Here is a 23132-nt window from a genome sequence, read left to right on the forward strand (position 1 = left end):
TCATTACGGGACTTAGCTGGGCTTTATCCAAGTCTCCAGCCTGGATGGGCTTCAAATGTGCCTGAGTGTGAACTTCACTGGCAAAGCCTTTAAGAACCCAGACTCAGCACCACAACACAATGAGGCTGTACCAAAATAGTATATAATATGACATCATTCCTATTTCATGCTATGTTTAACATTCTGTGAAATTTTTGTCCTTCTAGCTGCTTTATTTTTCAAATTGGGAGATTTTTTTCACCAGAATTTTCTTTTGAATCATGATTACCAGGCCCACTGAAAGTGTTTTGAATATTCAAAGGACTGAGGGCAGAACAAATAATATGTATTTTATGAACACAAATCAAAACTCCTTATATGAGACAGGTAAAGGGGGAGGCGGGATTATGCCTGAATTCTTGGCATCTGCTGTGGATTACCTATCTCCCACATTTAAAATTAACTCCCAGACCTCTGGAAAGGCACTGGGACCAAATTCCAAAGTAAGTGAGGTCAGCACTAGTTCTTCCGAACCCAACACGAGGTAGAATGTGTCCAATGACCAAGGACAAGCAGGATATGACTGAGCCCTCCCACTTTCTGGACACAATGTTTTGGTTTTTCTCATTGAAATTCCAGCACCATACAGAGCAGGCCTTTAAGAAACACTTAGGGCTCCATCCAAACCCTCTCAGATCTCTCTCAGATCCCTCCTTTATTTGGGAAGCTGGCTGTTTAACCCAAAGGAAAAACTTCACATTTATCCCTACGAAATTCCTGCCTATAGAGAGCCTCTCAGTGAGCCTCCTCCGGCTCCTCATCAGCCTCTTCCTCAGCCTCACCACCAACACCACAGCTCACATTTATATACCAGCCCCGGCAAGCCAGGCACTGTACTAAGGCCTTGACAACTCTTACCCAGCTAAGATCTTACCTCCCCCAACAGTGTTTCCTGGCCTCCCTCTGACTCTTACCTTTCCCTCTCTCGATTAGATCCCATCTGTCCTTTCTGTGTGGTGTGTCTCATTTGCAGAGCATTGTTTTCACGAGGCCTCTGGCCATAAGACTATGAGCTTCTTGAAAGCAGGGACAATCACCTGACACTTACCACAATGCCTGGCACACAGCAAAAGCTTAATACATGCTTGACTGCCAACGGGTTAAGAGAAAACAGAGAGAAGTGAGTCCTGAACGTCAGAAGTGGAGACTAGAAAGGAATGAAGGCGTGAGCATGGCCACCTTGGACACTTTTCTTAAACTGAACGTTCAGACCTCTGCATAAAGCAGCCTTTACGTATATTTGCCTGTGAACACAGGGAAGGGAGGGAGACAGGAAGGAGGAGGGCGCACAACCCTGTGGAGGGAGGAGGCCGGAACGTGATTCAAGGACACATGGGGCCCAGGGACAGAGGATCGAGAGCAGGAGGAAGGGAACACAAGGGGGCCTGGCCAGAACTGAGAGGAATACCGTGCAGGGGACAGTCACAGACAGGAGAGGACTGGTGAAACATGGAAGATGGGGGAGGCAGGGTTCGCAGGAACAAACACACGGTAGCCAAGTGCAGATGCCAAGCTTCTGACCCAACTCTGGTGCTCTCCACACCTCTGTTCTGCTTTCACTTAGAGGGGTTGTTTTGGTGGGGGGGTTTGGTGGTTGGATTTTGGGGGGGGGGGCACAGTAAGCCAAGCCAAGAGTGCGGGAGTGCCGAGAAAAAGCATAATACTGTCCAGTAAATTTAAAATAGGTTTTAGATGGTGGTGGTGGTGGATTTCTTTCAGAATTCTTAATGTAAAGTCAAATTTGTATAATACAAATTTTTATCAAGTGAGAACTGATTATACATTTTGCATTTAAACCATTCAAAACCACGATTAGGCTATTGTCTCACCCAAGATTCACTGAGCCCCACAGGCCTCCGTGATCTTCAATACCCAAATACCCCTGTGGTCTCCTCAACCTGGAATCTCCCTCTACAAAACCCACGTCGGGTCCTTGGGTGAATGCCTCCTGAGGCCTCCATTGTGTGGAAGGTGACAATCACTCCCTCCTGATTTCTGGACTTCAACCAGGGAGCTTGGAGATGGCCTGGAGATAGTCCAGAAATGGCCCACTGAGCTTGGAACTGGGTAAGGTAAAATGAAAATTCACCCATCAGAACCTGAGTCCCAGGTTCAAGGATTCCCATTCCCAGTGGAAATATTGGGAAGATGCCAAATACGGAAAAAATGGCTTGGAGATGGTAAGGAGAGGAAAACCAAGCATAGTCTGACAAACAGAGTAAGTCCTTTGACTCGCACGTAAACTGGATGTAAGTGTCGGGCCGTACTCTCTCATCCAGAGTCATCAGAGTCCAGTGGCAAGATGCAAGTCAAGACAACTGGAGGTGGCCGAGAATGCAGTGGGCGTGACCTGAGCACATGTCTGTGTCAAGCTCTAAGCGTACCACAGCACCCGCTTCAGCCACCTTCATGGCCCATTGGAACAAAGTGTTCAGACCCACCCTTTCTGCCAGGAGAAAGTCTTTATGTATTTGCAGTTCATGTTACCCTAACTCCACAACAGGTCTGAGGGCCACTGGTTATTGCCAGTTGTCTCTGCCTTCTTAACTTCTATAAATGCTTGCTGCCAGCCTACCGGACACTCTGACCCACCTCTGCCTTGGCGGTCCTCACATCTCTGCTCAGCTCCTTCTCCTTCTCTGGCTCTAGCTCCAGCTCCAGCTCCTTTTGGGGAATCATCCGGCCTTATTCCATACTGACAAGTGGCCTTCTCCTGTGAGAAGCCCTATGCCCAATCTCCCACTGATCTCATCAGCATCCATGAGGTCAATGGCCCCCTCTGGACCTCTGCTGTCTCTGCCATGCTGTCTATCACCCTTTCCCCCTCAACGGTCTCCTCTCTAGGTTTCCCCGACATCCTGGCTCTCCTCCTGTCTGCCTGAGCAGTCCTTCTCCATCTCCTTGGCTCGACCTTCATCCAAATCCTACCCACTAATTGTGGGCGTCCCCTAGTGGTGGGGGCCGAATGAGAGCAACAGACCTTCCTGACCAAGTCCAGGACTCACCTCCTGTGATGCATATAAGCACAAAGTGTGAACACATTATAACCCTTCACATCCACACAAACAGTACCTCCCCTCCCCCCGGGACAGAAGTCTGCAATCAGCCACCATCACACTCTGGCCTTCTGGGACTCACACTCGAAAGACAGTCCGAGAATCACGGAGCTGAGCCCAACTGCCGAGGCAACGAGGGAGCCCGGGCTCTGGTGTGCCTACCATGCCGGAAAGGCTCCGAGTACACAGGCAGTGCTGAGCAGCCTCTTTGAGGTTCATAACTAAGGTCAAGACCCACTGACCCAGCCCATGGATGGAAGGAACAAAAGGCTCCGCATGAACATTCATCTGTTCCTGCTGCTACAACATGATTTAGCGAATGGAATTAGGCACAAGAGAACTAAGAATTAAGCTGGAAATTTGGGCCATATATAAGTTTGCAACTTCCGGTCAAGAGTAAAGTCTCTCAGAAACACAGACCCTGCCTCCCAAGCCTCCCATCTCTACAAGAAGGGGATGAATCAGTGTCTCTGGTCCCCTTCCCCTCAAACAATTTCAAGGCTCAAAAATTCCGAAGCGAAGATCTAAGAGCAGAAGGACCAGTAGTAATCCCTTGCTTCCCTTACAGTACCCCCCTCCCCCACAGTGCTGCACCCAGCAAGGAGAATCCCCAGCAGACCTCAAAGATGGGAAACAAGGGAAGGCATCTTGGCAACTGTCACACCACTACCCAAAGAGAGACCCAGACTGAGGAGGCAGCACCCAACCACCCCCTTCTCCAACCCTGTAGAGGCTTCAAGTGTTTCCACATGATGTTAAGGAAAACTTCCTAAGATGAGGACACTCCCAAAAGGGGGTGGATGGGTTGCCCTTCCCGAAGGTCTTTGTTGCTTGTTCTTCATTCTTTTTTTTTTTTTTGGTGAGGCAGTTAGGGTTAAGTGACTTGCCCAGGGTCACACAGCTAGTAAGGCTGGATTTGAACTCAGGTCCTCCTGACTCCAGGGCCGGTGCTCTATCCACTGCGCCCCCTCGCTGCCCCACTTGTTCTTCATTCTTGAGGACCAATGATATCACAGAGTGACTTCCTGGCTCACTTGGGATTGTAAGTGAGGCAGAGCTGCACAAAGTCTCACTCCCTCTGCCAGGGTCCTCAAGTCCAGGAGGTCTGCTGGTATCCTAGGGTGCAGTGGATGAACTTAGCGTCTTCCGCGTCTGACCAAGGTCTAAGTGCCCACAGTGCCTACTTCATGGCCCTTGGAACAAAGTGTTCTCACCCCTCATTCTGCCAGGCAAAGTCTTCACGTGCCTGAAGTAGATATGCCCTGGCTCACCGACAGGTCTGAGGCCCCTTGGTTACCCTTAACCTGGCACATACTCCAAATTCTGGGAGCCACAGTTGAGACTAGAATGAGAGTTGGACACCAAAGGACTTGGCAAACTGTCCCACCAGACGCCCTAGTCCTCCTGAATGCCCCATACACCCCTTAAGTTCTTGAAGCAGAGGCTGACTAACCATCTGTGGACTGTTACACTGGAGACTCCTTCTGACACAGCCTATAATACAGATGGCCACTGAAGCCCCTTCCAACTCTAAAAAATCCTGTGATGTACAAGATTTGACGAGAAGTGAGAGAAAATCAGAACATCAAGTCGGGGGCAGGGGGTGTACCTGGGGGGAAAAGGCAGTAAATGTCACCACTGGAAATGGGGGGCTCAAACACCACCCCTCCCCAGGAGGCATTTCACATTCCCTCAGGGGTTAGAGCCCCCACCTTTAAGATGACCATCCACAGGGGGGCAGCTAGGTAGCGCAGTGGATAGAGCACCAGCCCTGGATTCAGGAGGACCTGAGTTCAAATACGGCCTCAAATACTTGACACTTACTAGCTGTATGACGAAAGTCACTTAACCCTCACTGCCCCCCCGCAACAAAAAAGATGACCACCCGCAGGTGTGAAGCCACAGGGCTGGTGACAATGGAAAAGGAAATGAAGGGAAAGATGTGGCAAAGAAAAAGCCAAGAAAGAGACCTTAGGTCAGAAGGAATCCAATCCAAGGGCATCACTAATTAGCTTTTTCAGTTCACCTGAAGAAACGACTCAGGCTTTAGAAACTTCTGGAAAATGAAGCGTATCAGTTGGCCAGCTGAAGCCCAAAGTCCCTCGTCCTTTCTGGCCGAGCTCTCTCGCACCTGAGTGTTCTGACTAGGATGTCTACAGGCCACTGCTCAGAACCTCCCCTCCCAAATCCAGCATATCTCGGGAGGGATTAAGCTGATAAAGCAAAGTTTTTCCAAAATAGCTCTATCACACAGAAAACAAAATTCAAGTGCATTCCAGGATTGGATTAAATAAATGCCCTGCTAACAAGCAGTAAAGACAGGAAAACATGAAAATAAACTTTAAGAAAAACTGAATAAAGAGGAACACAATAACTATGGAAATGAGAAAATAAAAGCAAACCACTTCAGTATTACTTCCTATTTCTTCAAGGCAGTGGATCTAAGGCAGGTTTATTACAGCTGGATTCCTGGTGTTAATGAAGAGAATACTTGTCACACTGACAGGCACGTCATTAATTCATTAATTCAAAACAAGAGCAACATCTTCTACAACATCTAACTGGGAAAAATCAAGACCAACAAACGGCAATGCCTCCTTCTCAGTGCCCCCTCAGTGGCCTCCCCCTCACTCTGACAGGAGGCTCCCAGCCCAATTCTCCCCTCCCTTTTGGGACTGGTCTTCCTCTGTTAGGCCCGAAGCTCCTGAAGGACAGAGAGCATTTCTTCCACTTATGGAGATAGCACCTTCCTCTGAATGTTCAAATGAAGAATAAAGAAGCACTCAGCAGAGGGTAGGCACTATATACATTTTATTTCCTTCCCTGCCCCTTCCTTCACATGCTTCCTCTTTCTGTATTTTGTGGCCAACCCTACTAGAACTGCAGAGATTCTGATAAAGCAGGACTAAGATCTGAGGAATAAAAAGCACAATACCAAAAGATAATGCAGGTTTATTAACAAAGGGAGGGGCAGGGGGGTGTAAAGAGAAAAATCAGAAATTTTAACCAACACCCACAACATATCAGACTCCTCCAAAATAGAAATTATGTGAGAGAAATAAAGCAATCTCCCGAGTCCAGGATATCAATTATCCAAATAAGGTAAAGCCCCCAAAACTCCTAACAAAGAGCCAATAATCCCTGCCCCTAATGCCCTTTCAGCACGCCCCTCCCCACCACTACCAAACCAGGGCTTGCAGCAGAATTCAATACTCTCTCCCTCATTCCACCCCACACCCTCAAAAGGTAGAAGCTTCCTCAGTGTGAGGGGGGCAGGGCCCCCTGCTATACTAGGACGCAGTACAAGAACTGAGTAACAGAGGGATAGGACAAGTACCGGGGACAATATAGCACATTACTAAGGTTGAGGAGAAGAGCCCAGCATTCAGCTGGGGCCAGGTTGGGTGCCCCTCACCCCCATCCAAATCATCTGGGGTTAGAGACTGAGGCTAGTGAACTGTGAGTGAATTACCTATCATGGGAGGAGACTGAGAAGGCTTTGGGTGCCAACCCCTAGTGAAACCGCACTCAAAGGGAAAGGAGTCAGAAAGTGAGCAATAGGGGGATATAAAAGAAAAAAGGGGATTAAAAAAAAGAATGAAATGACTAAAGATTTCAGGAGGAAGAAAACAAAGTTAAAGTCCTTAAGCAAAAGCAAATAAACTAACAGGGAAGACATTAAAAATAAGGGGCAATATGGCCTCCAGAGAAGCTAAGTGAATTCAGACATCTATGAAGAAATATAGCAAGACGAAGGAAAATTAATCAACCCTGTTAAGTCAGAGGACATCACAGTTTCCCAAAAGAGCATGGAACTATAGAAAGATGATCCTGAATGGTTTAAGAAAAAAACAAAAATTGTGAAAGCTTAATATATGGCCTGCATAGCAGGAATAATTGGCAAACAGAAAAACTTGAATGCACAGTGGCAAGTCTTACCAAAAGCAAGCCCCCCCAAAAGGATAAATGATTGAAAATGCAAATACACAAATGAAAGAAAGCATACTCTCCATACAAGTAAAACATATTAACCACAAAGACAGGATATATAGTACCAACTCAAGAATTAGAGATCTGCAAGAAGAATGTGACAAGTCAAAAAAAAAAAATCATAATGTGAAAAGGAGGGAGAGGAGGAAGGAAGGAACAAAGAAAGAAAAACTGCCCAGAACTTCTGAACAGCAAAAACAAACTATCAAGTAAAAAGAATCCCCAGAACACCAGGGGAAATGGAAAGGCGGAGGTGGGGGTGGGAGTGCTATTCTGTAAACCCCAAGACACACAGTGGCTAAACTTAACAATTCCATGGACAAACAACAAATTCTGCAAGCGCCAGTCTAACTGTAAAGACTAAATTCTGTATGGCTCTGGAAAAGGACAGCCCACTCACTTGTATCTTACACACATTAAAGCCATTAAGTTATCTGTCTTGGGCAGCTGAGTGGCTCAAGTGGAGAGCGCACTAGGTCTGGAGTCAGGAAGACCTGAATTCAAATCTGGCCTCAGACACTCATGACCTGTTCAACCCTGGGGAAATCACTTAAGGAATGGCAAACCATTTCTGGGTCTTTGCCAAGAAAATCCCATACAGGGTCAGAAAGAATAGGACACACATGAACAATATCTGTTTTCTAGGTACACAACAAATTAGAAGTCAAGGAAGGGGAACGAAAGGAAATTCTAGGTAATGTGCACTGTCAGGAGCAGAAAGAAGCGGGGGGGGGGGGGGTGGGGGGGTGTTGATAGAAAGAAAAGAATGAAAACAGCACAGCAGTCTGGAGTCATTTGAGAATCCCTAAATGAGGCTTTTAATAAAAACAGGATCAATCAGAAAAGCTACAATGATGTTCTACATACTCAATATGTGAATAATAATCATTACAACTCAACATATGTAGTACTTTAAGTGTTTCAAAATGCCAAAGCCAGGAAGTTTGGAGTCTGTTTCAAAAGATTTCCAGTCACGTGATTTAAAAGGGCTTTAAAGCAAAGTAGCCCCAACTACTGGAATACTCACTAATGCAAAACACCTCAAAGAGAGATAATATAGAGTAGCATCAGTTCATTCTTAAATTTACTTCAGAATTCACCAAGGTATAAGCCTATTATTCTCTTAAATATTTGGCAAACACCACACTTCATTTATCTGAACAAACATAAATAGGACTAGAGGGGCAGCTAGGTGGCACAGTGGAGGGATTCAGGAGGACCTGGGTTCAAATCCAACCTCGGACACTTGACACTTACTAGCTGTGTGACCCTGGGCAAGTCACTTAACCCCAATTGCCTCACCAAAACCAAAATAGGACTAGACCCCTGCTAACATATAAGGAGAACCAGGGATGTAATAATGAGATGCTTCCTTCCTTGTTTAGCCTATTTTGGGTTATTCCATTGTGATTTGTTAAGTCTTAATCCAAAAGCTGTTAAGATAACAAATCGTAAAATTCACTATTCCAAGGAAGTTGTGGTTTTACTACATGGAGTCCACCAGGATTACTATCAAAATTCAAATATGGGCATTTAAGTTTACAAGAAATAACAGTATTCTTAATTCCTCCATATTCCAAAATGGACTATTAGATGTGAAACTCTGTTCCTCCAGAAGGTGACAGGATAGAGCCTGGTTCTGACACTGTAAGGAGCAGGTAAAGTGGAAACTCCTAAAACTGATAGTGACTATATAGTCCAGCACCCTTAAGCACCATGCCAGAGGATGTCTCCTAGGAAACCCAGCCATAAGTAGGACCATCTGAAGCAGAGTCTGAGCCCAGGTCTTTCTGAGTTCAAGACCAAACCTCAATGCCAGACTGAATTCTCTGAGAATAAAACTATGAAGAAAAATGAGACCAATCAAAATGAGGATTTATAGAAAAACAAACTAATCACAATGAGGACATATTTTCCCAACAAGCAATGTCATAAAGCAAAAAATTTGAAACCTATTTCCTATGTGGCTAATTATAAATTAAATAGATACCTTTTTTGAACTTGCTGTTACCATTAAAAGCTACAGACTCTGTGAAGTATCACGACGCTTTAATGTAATTCCTCAAATCCACTGCTCATTTGTCAAACCAGGGGTAGTGGTATTGGGAAATCTGAGGGGCTGACCCCAGGCAATGCCATAAACTTCTTCTGAAGCACCAAGAATCAGGCAGAGCCCAAAGCCCACAATAAATAATAATTGCTTCAGGATAGCAGGACCAAGACTTCCAACTTACTGATGCATATACTATGAAAACATCTGAAATAACTGATTGCTAAACACAGCACTGACACTGATGAAAATGCCTGCGAGGCTCTCAAATGCTTTTTTCTTTATGAAAACAAAGGAATTTTTTAAAAGGAGCCCCGAGTGCCTTTACAAATTAAAAATGTCTTTTAAAAAGAAATGTAAGCAAGTCCTCAAGCAAAGTTTCTCTCTCATAGTCCTCAATAAAGAGCTAGGTCAAAAGAAATCCAATCTAAGCTGTTCAAATAAAAGCCTAACTTTAAAAGTCTAGCTTAAAATTTTGGTTTTAAATTAGATCTTAGTTTAATGGAAAAAATATTTTAAATCTGGTTGATAAAATATGTTAATGAGAACATTATATTTACATTACACATTTCCTTTTTTATTTTAGATAATTTTAGGGGAACAATTATAATTCTCCATCACAAATTATATACCTGGAATACATGAGCTTTCAAGAAAACATTCTTAATTTTAAAAAGCAAAACTCATTAACTCAAAATCATACCACTAAATGAGATCCTAGCACTTTGTTGTTCTCTCCCTTACCAACTGCATTCAAAAAGGCTCAGCCTACAAAAATTAATAAACATTTTGTACTAAAAATCCTATTTATTCTAAATATCAGATAAAAAATAAAAAACAAAAATCCTACTTTGTACTAAATGTGTCATCCTACAAGTAATGCATTCTCCTACTAAACTTTCTAGTCTATTCTCAGCTTTAAACCAAGTTAAAGGTTTGTTTTCAAAAGGAAAAAAATGGATTAAAATACTTCAGTCCAATTTAAATCATTTTAGAATGCTTGGATAATTAGAAGCTTCTCAAAAGTCCATTAATTCTATGGCTTAAACTCCAAAGGAGGGAGGCAATACAGTTCTACTTTAAAAACAGGACCAAACTGCAGGTCCTTTTGGTTACTGAGAGGGAGGGATTGGGGGAATCAGTCCGTAAGCTCTTGGAGTCCACAAGCCCAGAGATCTCAAAGCACCTGGGAGAGCCTGCTCCTCTCCGATTCTACACATCAATGCATTCTCAGTGTAGTTATTTGTCCACACTTGAAAAAAAAACCCACCAGTGTAAATAAAGTGGTTACATGCCGATTAGCAGGACGTTCATGGTAAATGCTGTTTTGAATACAGTTTTCTAATTCAAAAGGTCATCGTGCTGACAGAATTATCTTGACCCAGAATAATTCTTAGTTGGAGGCAGACAAATAGCAGTGCATTTCCACCCAACATCAGCTCAACCCATCCGACCCTACTCTGAGAATTTCACAGCAAAATCTGAGGACTGGAATGTCAGTGGCTAATGCTCAGCTTTTTCAGAACACACACTTCTAACCCACCTTACAGCCAAACATTAAGGACATCGTGCTGCTGCTGCAAGCTACTTTACAGTGGCATAACATCGGAGAGAAGCAATCCAAGTTTTTGATGCTGGGAGACATTTTTTCAGAGCCTGGGCACTTCCACCGATCCAGGACTGAGATGGCAGAAAAAGGCCTTTGTAAACGGTGTTTGCTGCCTGGCAGAAACATTCAATCTAGATCCAAAGCATTTCTTTAAAAAAAAAAAAAAAAAGATCTGTGCTAAGATGCAGCATTCTTCCGCAGCGGCAGCTTCTCCGTCTCTCACTCACGGGAGATCAGGTTGGCATGTTAGCCTTGCCACAGAAATCCTTCCCGTACTCCTCTCTCCTCTAGACCACAGCATTCCATAAGATGAGAAGAGACTGAGCCAACTGCAAGGCCCCAGGCAGCATCCCAGTGCCACGGTCCAGCTCCTTGATCAAATGCCCCTGGAGCAGCACTTGGGGCCCCACATCAAAACGGCTCCCTCCACCTGCTGCAGTATAGTCCGCCCTGCTCTCTCTATCTCCTCCAGGAAAGGAAAAGAACTCTGGCAGAGCCACGATGCTCAATGGATGCTGGCGGCTTGGGGGGGAGGGGCAAAATGTTGCCGCAAGAGGCTCATTCCGTGGCCCCGGAGCTCAGCATCCTCTCTCCCCCAGGCTTTCTTTCCCGCTGCAGCAACACCACTGAACAGTCATGCTTCGTTCCCTACCTATTTGTGTCATTGAGTAAAAGTAAGCCAAGTGCTTCGAGACTCCTGAGTAGTCTATGATTTGGGGCCTCTGTTTAGTTACAAGAATCTGACTGGGTCAGCGTCACCTCTGCCCTTTCCCCATCCAATCAGTGAGTAAACCTTGCCAGCTCTCCCTCCACAAAATCTCACAGCCAGGACCCTTCTCTGGACCCACACAGTCCCTCCTAGGTCAGGTCTCTCAAAATTGTATTGCTCACGGACCTGCTCTAGCTCCCAGCAGAATGCAATCCCTTCCTGCGGGCCTTTCAATCTCCAGTGCCTTGCAGGGGCCAGGGCCCCAGGGACGAACCCAGAAGCCAACAAACAACAGGCATCTGGAGCCCAGCAGGGCTACACGTCCACAGCCAGCAGCCACCAGCAGAGCAATGAATGGCAGCTGTGGCGATGCCTGAGTATTAGAGGCTAAGGAGAAACTGACACAGTATTTGGAATGTGTAACATTATTTTTGCCAGTCATTACCCCCAAGGAGAGGGGCTCAGATTCAAGGCACAATGTGGGTCTCAATCATGGCTTAAAAGCTGCTACCAATAGGTTTACTTTCTGTCTGGTCAACCAGAAGACACAAGGACTTCACAGCACTTCAAAGAAAAGTTACTTAATCAAATAGCACAGTTAAGAAAAGTTCCAATCGGATATTTCTCTAATAAGCCTGGGACACATTTTCCCAAATACATGCATAAACTGTATTATGTGTGTATACATACATGCATATAGGGCAACTAGGTGGTGCTGTGGATAGAGTGCTAGGCCTGGAGTCAGGAAGACCTAAGTTCAAATCTGGCCTCACAAGCTGTGTGACCCTGAGAGCAAGTCATTTAACCCTGTTTGCCTCAGTTTCATTATCTATAAAATGAGCTCAAGAAGGAAATAGCAAACCACTCCAGTATCTTTGCCAAGAAAACTCCAAACAGGGTCACAAACTGTCACACATACGTGATTTAAACAACAGAACAACAACAACAAAGAGAAAAGGGAGGCGTGGAGTGTGCATCACTTCTCAAGTAATACAGCTGAGGAGAAAAAGATACTGGACACTAGTTAGTAACGATGATAAGCGTTAAACAATGGGGTTGGGATTTTTTAAGGATAGAGGATATGTAGGTGTGTCTGGAGTCAGCAGGGAAGGAGCCAATAGATGGAAAGAATGGAGCCCGGTAGGCCTATCAGGCAATACTACTGAGGGTGAGTTTCCCAGAATTCCTTTCTAAACTCTATAGCCTTCTCAATGTCCAAATACTAAATTTATCTTCTTTTTTTCCTATAGATTTTTATTGGTATCCTTAGTTTTTATATTACCTACTTTTCTCAGTAAAAATAAATGACTGAATGTGGCCTGAAGGTAATTCAGAGATTTGGTCATTAAAAAATAGTCACTTTGTAGAATTCTCAGCTCTAAATATATGATCTCCTAACCCATTGTATCCTTCCCCCACCCCCTTGCCAGAAAGGCACCCAGTAGGCAGCGCGCTAGACATGGAATTCAAATCTGGGCAAAGACACTAGCTGTGTGACCCTAGGCAAGTCAGTCAAAAAACCATTTATTAAGTGCCCTACGATGTGCTCCAAAGAAAGGCAAATGGCAACTCTTGCACTGACAAAGCTCAAGTCTAATGGGAGACTATGAAACGACCATGTAAAAAACAAGATCTATACAGGGTAACTTGGAGATAAGCACCACAAGGAAACCACTAAAAAGGAGTGTGATTGGGGGGTGGGATCCGAGCTGAGACTTGAAGGAAGCCAGGAAAACTCTCCAGGAGACGGAGATGAGGTGTGGGGGAACAACAGGCTAGAATAGCAAAAAGGTCCATCGGACTGACTGGTTAAGTAGGTTTCTAGAAAGGAGCAATGAAATGTGTAATGAGGCAGGAAGAGAGGCCAGGCTATGAAAAAAGCTACTTGGTCCAGACCTGAGCTACAGAAATGTGGCTTGCCCAGGGTGGGAAGAGGATGAGACACTCTGAGATCCAGCCCCTAAAGAGAAGAGAGTCAAAGAGTGAACAAGAGGAAAAAATGGGGTGGAGGGAAATGACCCAAGAGTTCAGGACGAAAACTCAAAAGATCTTTAATATAAGCAAATAAATCAACAGGGAAAACAATAAGAACAGAAGGAAATAGGGCCTCTAGATGAGTTCAGATATCTATGAATAATGAAGAGAACAAAAAGGAAAACAACCCAACACTTGATGAGACAATATGGAATATAAGAACAAGGTTCCAGAGTGGTTCGAATGAGAATTATGAGAGCAGAATTCATGTCCTGCACAGCAAAGATAATGATTAGAATAGAAAAACTGGAATGTGTGATGGAAAATCTCACCAAAGAAACAAGAGAGAACAACAGGTTGGAAATACAAATATACAAAAGGGAAGAATAATCTAGAAGAACAGAAGCAAAAGCCAATATGCAAAAAATAAGTGAGAAAATACACTTACTATGCAAGCAAAATATAACAACCTAAGGATCAAAGATCTCCAAAAAGAACATAACAATGAAAAACCTAAACACTATGATGCAAGAAAGAAAACAAGAGAAGTACACAAAAAATTAAATACTAATCTAAAGAATTCATAGGGGCAGCTAGGTGGCATAGTGGATGGAACATCAGCCCTGGATTCAGGAGTTCAAGTCCAGCCTCAGACACTGGACACTTACTAGCCGTGTGACCCTGGGCAAGTCACTTAACCCTCATTGCCCTGCATAAAACAAACAAAAAAAACCTAATGAACAAGAACAATGAAATTTTTTAAATTTAATGAACAAGGTAAGGAAAGGAAAAGGGAATCCACCTAAGTGAGAGGGGGAAAAAAGGCAGAAGAATATAACCAGATAAAAGCAAAAAAGAAAAACTAACTAATAAGGAAAAAGGTTAACAAATGAGGAAAGGATCATGAGTGAGGGGCAAGAGAGCCAGTGGGAACCAGGCTACATTAAGGAAGATTAAAGTAAAGTCACTGAAGGAACATAGCATTATGTTTACAGCAAAAGAGCCAGGGGAGGGAGGAAGGGGCCATGTGAGGGGAGAGGGGAAAAAGAATCATAATTTGAAAAAAATAACAAGGAATGAAGACAGATAAAATATAAACCTAACATAACTTTTAATGTGAATGGATCCAATAATCCAATAAAATGAAAAAGAGTAATAAACCGAATTGGGGGGGGGGGGACTCTACAATCTGTTGCTTACAAGAAACACATAAAAAACAAAGACACACACAAAATAAAACTATGGGGATGGAAAAAAGTTGTTATGAATGTACAATTTGGCTTCCAAGTTAATCATTCCATTGAAAGTTATCAATGATCTCTTAACTGCCAATCTAAAATTTTTTGACCTCTCTGCAGACTCTGACATCACCTTCTTCTCTCCATAACACTGTCCTACCCACTTCCAAACTTCCATATTACTAGCAAGGGGACAACCATCCACTAAGTCTCTCAGGCTTGAAACTTGGAATTCATCCCCAACTCCCCACTACTTCTGACAAACACTGCCATCTGTTGCTTGGCTCTCCCAATAACTTTGCTCCAACTCTCATACACGGCCTTCTCCTCCAGCACTGACATCATCCTGGTACAGTCCTTTACCACATCAGTCCTGGACTACTGCAAAGACTTGATGGTTCCTGATGGTCTCTCTACCACAAGTCTCCCCGATTCCAGTCTATCCTCCACTTAGCTCTCAAAGTGACCTTCCTACAGCGCAGGTCTGATCATGCTACACTACCTCCCCCGACTCAAGCAACTCCAGTGACCCCCTATCATCTCCAGCATCAAATGTAAACTATACTGTTTGGATTCAAAGCCTTTCTGGTCCCCCCTTCTAGTCTTTCTAAGCCCTACTCCTTTCCACAGACTCTGGAATTCAGGAAAATTGGCCTCCATGCTGTCCTTCACACAAGTAGAGACAGTCCTCCAGAGCTTGTTTGTATATTGTCTTCCTCATTGGCCTGTGAGCTCCCTAAAGCCCCTAGACCACACAAAGCTTCTCTTTTCAACATGGGCATTCATCATTGGAACCCACTCCCACGACCAAAGCAAGGCCTTCCTTTTTTCTTCCCCTTGTCATTCTTTCTCCCTGAGGTTTCACTTCACACCCTGAAAACTGGCAAAAATGATCCCCAAAATGGTAACGATCAATGTTGGAGGTTAAGGGATAATAGGCATACAACCTACATTTTTGGTGGAGCTGTGAAGTGAAACAACCATTTTGGAAAGCAATTTGGAATTATGGAAATAAGGTGACTAAAATGTCCATACCCTGTGAGTCAGAAACTCCATTACTGGGCTTATATACCAAGAAAGCCTGTGACAAGAAGAAAGTCTCCATATACACAAAAATATTTATAGAAGCATTTATTGCAATAGCTAAGAATTTAAAATGGACAGGAAGGTGGCACACTAGATAGAGCCTGGCTTGGAATCAGGAAGACTTGTCTTCTTGAGCTCAAATCTGGCCTCAGACACTTACTAGCTGTATGACCCTGAGCAACAAGTTACTTAACCGTGTTCACCTCAGTTTCCTCATCTGTAAAATTACCAGGAGAAGGAAATGGCAAACCACTCCAGTACCTTTGCCAAGACTCTAATATCTTTACAAAGAAAACCCCAAATGTGGTCACAAAGAGTCAAGAATGAATGAAAAACAACTGAATTAAAGTAAGAACTGGAAACAAAGCAGATGTACGTAGATTAGGAAATGGTTAAATAAGCTGCGGTCCATGAATGTAATAGAAAACTACTGTACTGCTTTAAGAAATGATGTGCATGGGGCAGCTAGGTGGTGCAGTGGATAGAGCACCGGCCCTAGAGTCAGGAGGACCTGAGTTCAAATCCGGCCTCAGACACCTAACACTCACTAGCTGTGTGACCCTGGGCAAGTCACTTAACCCCAAATGCCTCACCAAAAAAAAGAAAAAAAGAAATGATGTGCAATTAGTGAATGTCAGAATAAGTTGTTATATATGATTGTGATGGAATACTATTGTCTTACTGAGCAAGATGCTCTCAAAAAACCTGAAAAGACTTACATGAACTGATGTCAAATTCTGAGTTCCAGATTCTCTGCCTCCCCAACCCCCTCATTGAGAAGGCAAACAATTTGATATAGGTTATACATATGTAGTCATGCAAAATATTTTTCCACATAAGTCATGTTGTAAAATAAAAACAAAGACAACCCTCCCCCCCAACCCCCAAGAAAAATAAAGTAAAGAAAAAGTATCTTCTCTCTGCATTCAGGCTCTACTAGTTCTTCCTCTGGAGATAGATAGCACATTTCATCATAAATCCTAAAAAAATTGTATTGCTGAAAATAGCTAAGTTATTCACAGTAGTAGATCATCACACAACACTGCTGTTACCATGTACAATGTTCTCATCTCCAACCCGATTAACCTTGGAGTTATTTTGTATATGCTTTGCATTTCCTTGTGGTGAAGTTATATCCACCAACAGAATGTAAGCTCCTTGAGGGTATGGACTCCATTCCTTTTTGACCCTATATCTGAACACTGCAGGTACTTTCTAAATGGGGAGCAGCTAGGTGGCGCAGTAGATAGAACACTGGTCTCGATGTCAAGAGGAAGTGGAGTTCAAATGTCACCTCAGACACTCACTAGCTGTGTGACGCTGGGCAAGTCACTTAAGACCAACTGCCTTAAAACATCCAGGGCCATCTCCAGTTGTCCTGATATATATCTTGCTACTGGACCCAGAGGGCTCTAGAGGAGAGAATGAGGCTGGTGAGTTTGCACAGCCCTGCCTCACTTAAATCCAATTCAAGTCATGACATCACCCTGATGCTATGGTCCTCTTCAACAACAAAGGACAAAAACTAATGTAATCTAGATTACAACGGAAGCAGAAAACTGGGAAAGAATTTTTTAAACAAATATCTCTGATAAAGACCTCATCTCTCAATTATATGGAGAACTGAGTCAAATTTATAAAAATACAAGTCATTCCCCAATTGATAAATGGTCAAAGGATATGAACAGGCAGTTTTCAGACAAAGAAATCAAAGCTATCTATAATCATATGAAAAAATGTTTTAGATCACTCTTGATCAGAGGAATGCAAATTAAAACAACCGTTGAGGTATCACCTCACACTTATTAGAGTGCCAAATATAACAAAAACAGAAAATATTGCATGTTGGAGGGGATGTGGGAAAGCTGGGACGCTAATCCACTGTTGGTGGAGTTGAGAAAAGATCCAGACATCTTGGAGAGCAATTTGTAACTGTGCCCAAAGGGCTATAGAACTCTGCCATATCTAGCAATACCACTGCTAGGTTTATATCCCAAAGACATCCCCCAAAAGAGAAAAAGACCTATTTGTACAAAAATATTTATAGTAGCCCTTTTTGTGGTGACTAAGAACTGGAAATCAAGGGAATGCCCATCACTTGGGGAATGGCTAAACGAGCTGTGGTATATGATGGTGATGGAATATGATTGTGTTCTAAGAAATGACCAGCAGGATGACTTCAGAAAGGCCTGGAAAGACTTGTATAAACTGATGAATAGTGAAATGAGCAGAACCAGGAGAACATTGTGCACAGAGATAGCCGTATTGTTTGAGGAAGAACTGTGAAAGACTGAGCTATTCTCAGCAATACAATGATCCAAGACAATCCCAAAGGACTATTGGTGAAGCAGACTCTCCACCTCCAGAGAAAGAGCTGATATTGATGGAACACAGACTGAAGCAGGCTCTTTGTCACTTTTCTTTTTTTTTCTTTTATTCAAGTGTTCTTGTACAAAATGATTAATATGGTCATGTCTTACATAATCATACATGTATAACCCATATCTGATTATTTACCACCTCAGGGGAGGGAGGGAAGGATAAAAATTAGAACCCAAAACTATAAATAAAAATGTTTATTTCTTTTAAAAAAATCTTTATGTAAAAATGTATAGATTTTATGTTTTATTTGTTTGTTGTGAAAATAAATCTCTCCCTTTCCTATTAAAAAAAAAAAGAATGAAGGACAAACAACAGGAAGCTGAAATAAAGTGAGCTGCCATGCCCCATCCTCCAGGGTACATACTGATACCTCCAGGAGTCATCAGCACAAAGGGATCCTGGGTTATTTTTTTTTGTCCTAAAGGAAATGAAATTAATGGTTGTGTAACACTTCAAAGTCTGCAAAGCACTTCATATTATCTGATTTTTCATAATAATTAGTGAAGCAGGTATTATTATCCTATTTTACAAATAAGGTTCAGAGAGGTTAACTGGCTTGCTCAGGGTCACACAGCTAGTAAGTCTCAGAGGCAGGATTTAAATTCAAGTCTTCTAATACCTATGTCCAACACCATCCACTGCACCACGGCACAGTAAATCCACTAAAATCTCTTACTGCAGATGGGTCATTTTTTTAACTCTGGAAAAATAGGTGAACAGTAGAGGGCAGCATTTCTATACTAAAATTTCAATCTGGTTTTTGAACACACAAAGGTTTGATTTCATCCTCAAAATCACTCTCAAAACACAGTGAGGCTTTAAAAGGTCTCACTCTGTTTCAAAGCTGTTGCTAATTTTAACAAGAAAGCTCAACTTTGTATAAGGAGGAATATGCATCAAAATAAAATAAATGTGAAAGGGTAAATAGAGGCTTCATCAAAAGGAACAAAAAAAAAAAAATCATAGAACAGCACCCCACCTCCAGGCCGCTAACGTAACTTGATTACATTAGGAAGATCCAACCTTCCCTGAAAACGTATAAAATGACTGCTCATGCACACTGCGGCCATAAGTAGTGGCCTATACTAAGAGTAAAAAGCCACAGAAACCAAGACACAAATGAATATTAAAAGGGAACAAAAGCACAAAATGGAATAGGAAGATCCAAGGCAGCCTTGCCAAAACTCCATTCCACTAACCCCTTACGGGAAGGAAGGAAGGCGGAATGGAGGGAAGGAAGTTTTCAGGGAGAAAATGTCAATGTTGCTAAGATGATATATGTGAACAAAGCATAAGTTAATTAAAATGTATGTGATTTATTCACCAGAGACTCTGATTCTATAATAGAGTCTCTTAGCAGGGATGCATATTCACTAGAATACCTAGAAAACACTGCAAACCCATCTCCAGGGTCTTTCTCTGTTTTATAGCTTGGCTGGGCTTCTCCTTTTTAGCTCCAATCACAGCAGCGACCTTCCCTGAATCTCTACATTTTAAGAGCCTTTTATAGGAAGGAACCTAATTCAACTGTTCCCTAACTTCCCCTCCTTTGCATCCTCTTTTGCTAGAAGAATGGGGGTAGAACCAGGTTCCCCCTCTGAGGCATACCAAATATTAAATCAACAAAAGAAGAAATCTAAATCAGGCCAACTAACACCGCTAAGTCAAGAGCAGCATTTCAGGCCAGCCTCTGGCCTAGGGAATAAAGGCCAGTGAATACAGGACAGGAGCTAGAGGCATGCTGTGTAGTGGTGGTGGAGGTCAAGCAGTAATGAAGTAGAAGCTCTGTGCCAGGCTCTGGGCTAAGCTAGCAGAAGCAAAGGCCTGGTGGTCCCTGCCCTCAGGCAGCTCATACCCAAATGGGAGAGGGAACAACTCAACAACCAGTCCTGGAGAAGAGAAGGCAGAATCAGCAGCTGGTTGGGGGCTCCTGCAGAGCTTGGTCTTGAAAGAAGTCAGAGGGGTGAGGGCTGGGAGGAAGAATGTTGCAGGTCTGGGCCTACAGATGGGAAGCAAAAGAGTTTTGTTGAAGGAAACCACAACCAGGCCAGCACTGATGGAGCAAAGGGGTGAGGCTGTCATCCTAGAGGTGGCAGGGAGAATCTGGAGCTCCCCAAGAAGAGGAGTGACATGGTCAGATCCAGGGTTTGAAGCAATCACCTTGGTAACTTAGTATAGGTGTATCAAAACATGGCCACCAACACTCCCAATTGCTGACAGAACGCCATTCAAGTGTGTAATTTAAGATTCTAAATGTGGATTCTAATCTGTTCCCCCAGTTTTGGGGGAAACTGACTAAAATCACTGATAAAACAAGTTTAGGTTTTTATGGGTTTATTGGAAAATAGAAAGAAAAAGATTGAGAACAGAATTCCAACAGCCTGGCATTCCTATCTTTCCTCAAATTTCCTGTGAAGTCCTCTGCCGCCACCACCACCATCAAGTCAGGAACCCAAAAGGCGAGAGAGCTTTCCACGCAGGCTCCCTTTCCTCCTTCCTGTCTCCTCCCAGAAAATAGGAGGCTCCTCAAGTTGATTGGCTGGTAGCCTTGATAGACAGCACCCATGAGCAAACGTCACTTCCTGACGCCAAGGAAAAGCCACATGGCCTTGCCCTCTAAGGCATTTTCCTCATGGCGGAGCTTTCCCACAGCAAGTCTCCAGTAGGTGGCGTCATTCCAATCATTGCACAAGTATAACTGGGAAATAGTTAACAAAATAAATAAAAAGTTGATAGAACATAGACAGTGTCACATTTTACAGCCACAAGCCTCCTTCTGTACAAATTAGGAGCCTTCAGTTTTCTCTGTTTGACAGCACTATCTTAGTAGAGGAAAGAACAGAGTCTGAAGGTCCAGAGGCCAGTAAGGTGGCTACTGAAAAATAAGGAAAAAAAGAAGGACTTCAGCTAAATGCCTTCAAGGATATAGATATGGCCTTGATACATAAACCAGGTGATTCCAAGACAGAAAAAGAAAATTTTAGATAATATCGCTAATGACACTTATAGCAATGTCTTCGATAAAACATTAGTCAAAAGGCAATAACGACATAAGTTTAGACACTAAGAACAGACTGAATTCCTATCAGCAACACAGCTTTGGTTCAATAGCAGGAAAACTACAAAAGTGAGGACCATATTCATCAGTAAACAAACTTGCAGTAGATGCAGAAAAGACTTTTGAGAAGATACAACCCCCATTACTGTAAAAAAAAAAAACCAAACATATATAAGGGCAGCTAGGTGGCACAGTGGATAGAGTACTGGCCCTGGATTCAGGAGGACCCGAGTTCAAATCCAATCTCAGACACTTGACACTTACTAGCTGTGTGACCTGGGGCAAGTCACTTAACCCCAACTGCCTCACTAATATTTCTGCCTTCTCCCTGAAGGTTTCCCTGGGCCCATTGTCCTTCCAAGCATGTGCTCCTCACCCTCAACCCAAAGAGCACCTGGCTTGCTTGGTCAGCAACACCGGTGATCTGTGCACTACTCGTAATAATTCCTCGTGGGCCGCCACCACTCTGTGGCAGGCCCTGTGCTAAGAGCCAGGACCACAAAGAGGGCCTTAGAGCACAGCCTCTGACCTTGAGGAGCTCAAAGCCAATGGAGGAGACAACAAGCAAACAGCTACGGACATGAGACACGGACTGAAGATGGAAAGGTAAATGGGGGAAGAGGGCAAGAGGAAAGCAACGGGATGCCAAATTTGAGCTCAGAAGACCGCTGGACTTGTGCAAACAGAGGGAAACCACAGGCTGTCTTTTCTAACACCGTCTTTATTGCTATCTTTTGTTTTTTACGTATCTTTCAATGTCCCACTTTTTTTCATATGGCTGTTGATGGCCTGGGTTTATTTTCTTGTTTTGTTTGTTTGTTTATTTGTTTTTTAGTGAGGCAATGGGGGTTAAGTGACTTGCCCAGGGTCACACAGCTAGTAAGTGTTAAGTGTCTGAGGCCGGATTTGAACTCAGGTCCTCCTGACTCCAGGGCCGGCGCTCTATCCATTGTGCCATCTAGCTGCCCCCTGGATTTATTTTCTTAGGAAAATTCCTGTTGTAATCCTTTGGCCATTGCACTTCATGGAGGAGGTCCCATCCACAAGAAGCCTTGACAGAAGACAGAGTGTTTCCTGGACAGAGGAGAAAGAGTCCATGTGAACCGTCCTGAGACAAAAAATGGCGTATTGATTATAAGGAGGAGTTAGCTAGAACATAAGGTCTGTGCAGAAGAATAGAATGAAGTGAGCTTGGAAAAGGTAGGTACAAGTCACATTATGGAACTTAAATTCCAGCCACAATGAGGGTTTCTGTTTTTCCTAAAGGCAATGGGGAGGTGGGGGGAGGGGGGACATTGAAGGTTTTTGAGGAGGGGAGTAACCTAGAGAGACCTGTGACTTAGGAAGAGACTAGGAGACCAAAGGGGAGGTTGCAGTGACAGGCCAGATGAGAGGTAATGAGGATGGTAGTTGTGTGAATAACACCGAAGAGCACTTTGTTGTGAGACCAAAACCCCATCCATTCCATTCCCTAACTGCCATACCAGATGTGAGAACAATCTCCTAACAGAGAGACTTACGCCACCACCACCCCACCAGTTCTCCTGCTGACTCTCCATGCCTCAGCAGCCTTCCCAAATGGGCATATCCCTCCATCCCTCTCTCGGCTCTGCTTTTGAGTCTCCAGACCATGCCCCTGCCCCCCTTCTCCCACCTCAATCTTCTCCCCCCCTTTTCAATTCCCTTTTGTGGAATGTCTTCCCCAATCAGAATGTAAGCTCCTTGAGGGCAGGCAGTGTCTTTCTTTTTGCTGTTAATGCTTGCCATTTGACTGCCTAACCATGAGAGAGTGGAAGATTGTGCCTTGGGAATCCGCCTTTTAGTAGAGGCTGGACAACCATTTATCAGGGACGCTGACTGCAAAGGGGTCTTGGGCATGGACAGAGTCCCTGAGGAAGCCTGCAGGGAACCGGACTTGGGAAATAGACATGGAGCTGGGGG

The 23132-nt window shown here is 43.6% G+C and overlaps 1 protein-coding gene across 26 annotated transcripts in view; it reads right to left on the reverse strand.

The window, feature by feature from the left end:
• DLG1 (discs large MAGUK scaffold protein 1) overlaps positions 1-23132 on the reverse strand; it is a 223962-nt gene that overhangs the window by 162210 nt on the left and 38620 nt on the right. The window contains exon 1 of one of the 26 annotated variants that reach the window (XM_043994499.1): positions 10679-11356. The exons of 23 other annotated variants lie outside the window; for them this stretch is intronic. In XM_043994499.1, the coding sequence (XP_043850434.1) occupies positions 10679-10870 (192 nt within the window). In that variant the 5' untranslated portion in view covers positions 10871-11356. Of the gene's footprint in view, positions 1-10678; positions 11357-23132 lie in introns of those variants that run through there. 2 more of the 26 variants (XM_043994506.1, XM_043994515.1) reach the window with 2 other exon arrangements.

This window comes from Dromiciops gliroides, chromosome 3, assembly GCF_019393635.1.
Source record: "Dromiciops gliroides isolate mDroGli1 chromosome 3, mDroGli1.pri, whole genome shotgun sequence".
Classification (NCBI taxonomy): Eukaryota; Metazoa; Chordata; class Mammalia; order Microbiotheria; family Microbiotheriidae; genus Dromiciops; species Dromiciops gliroides.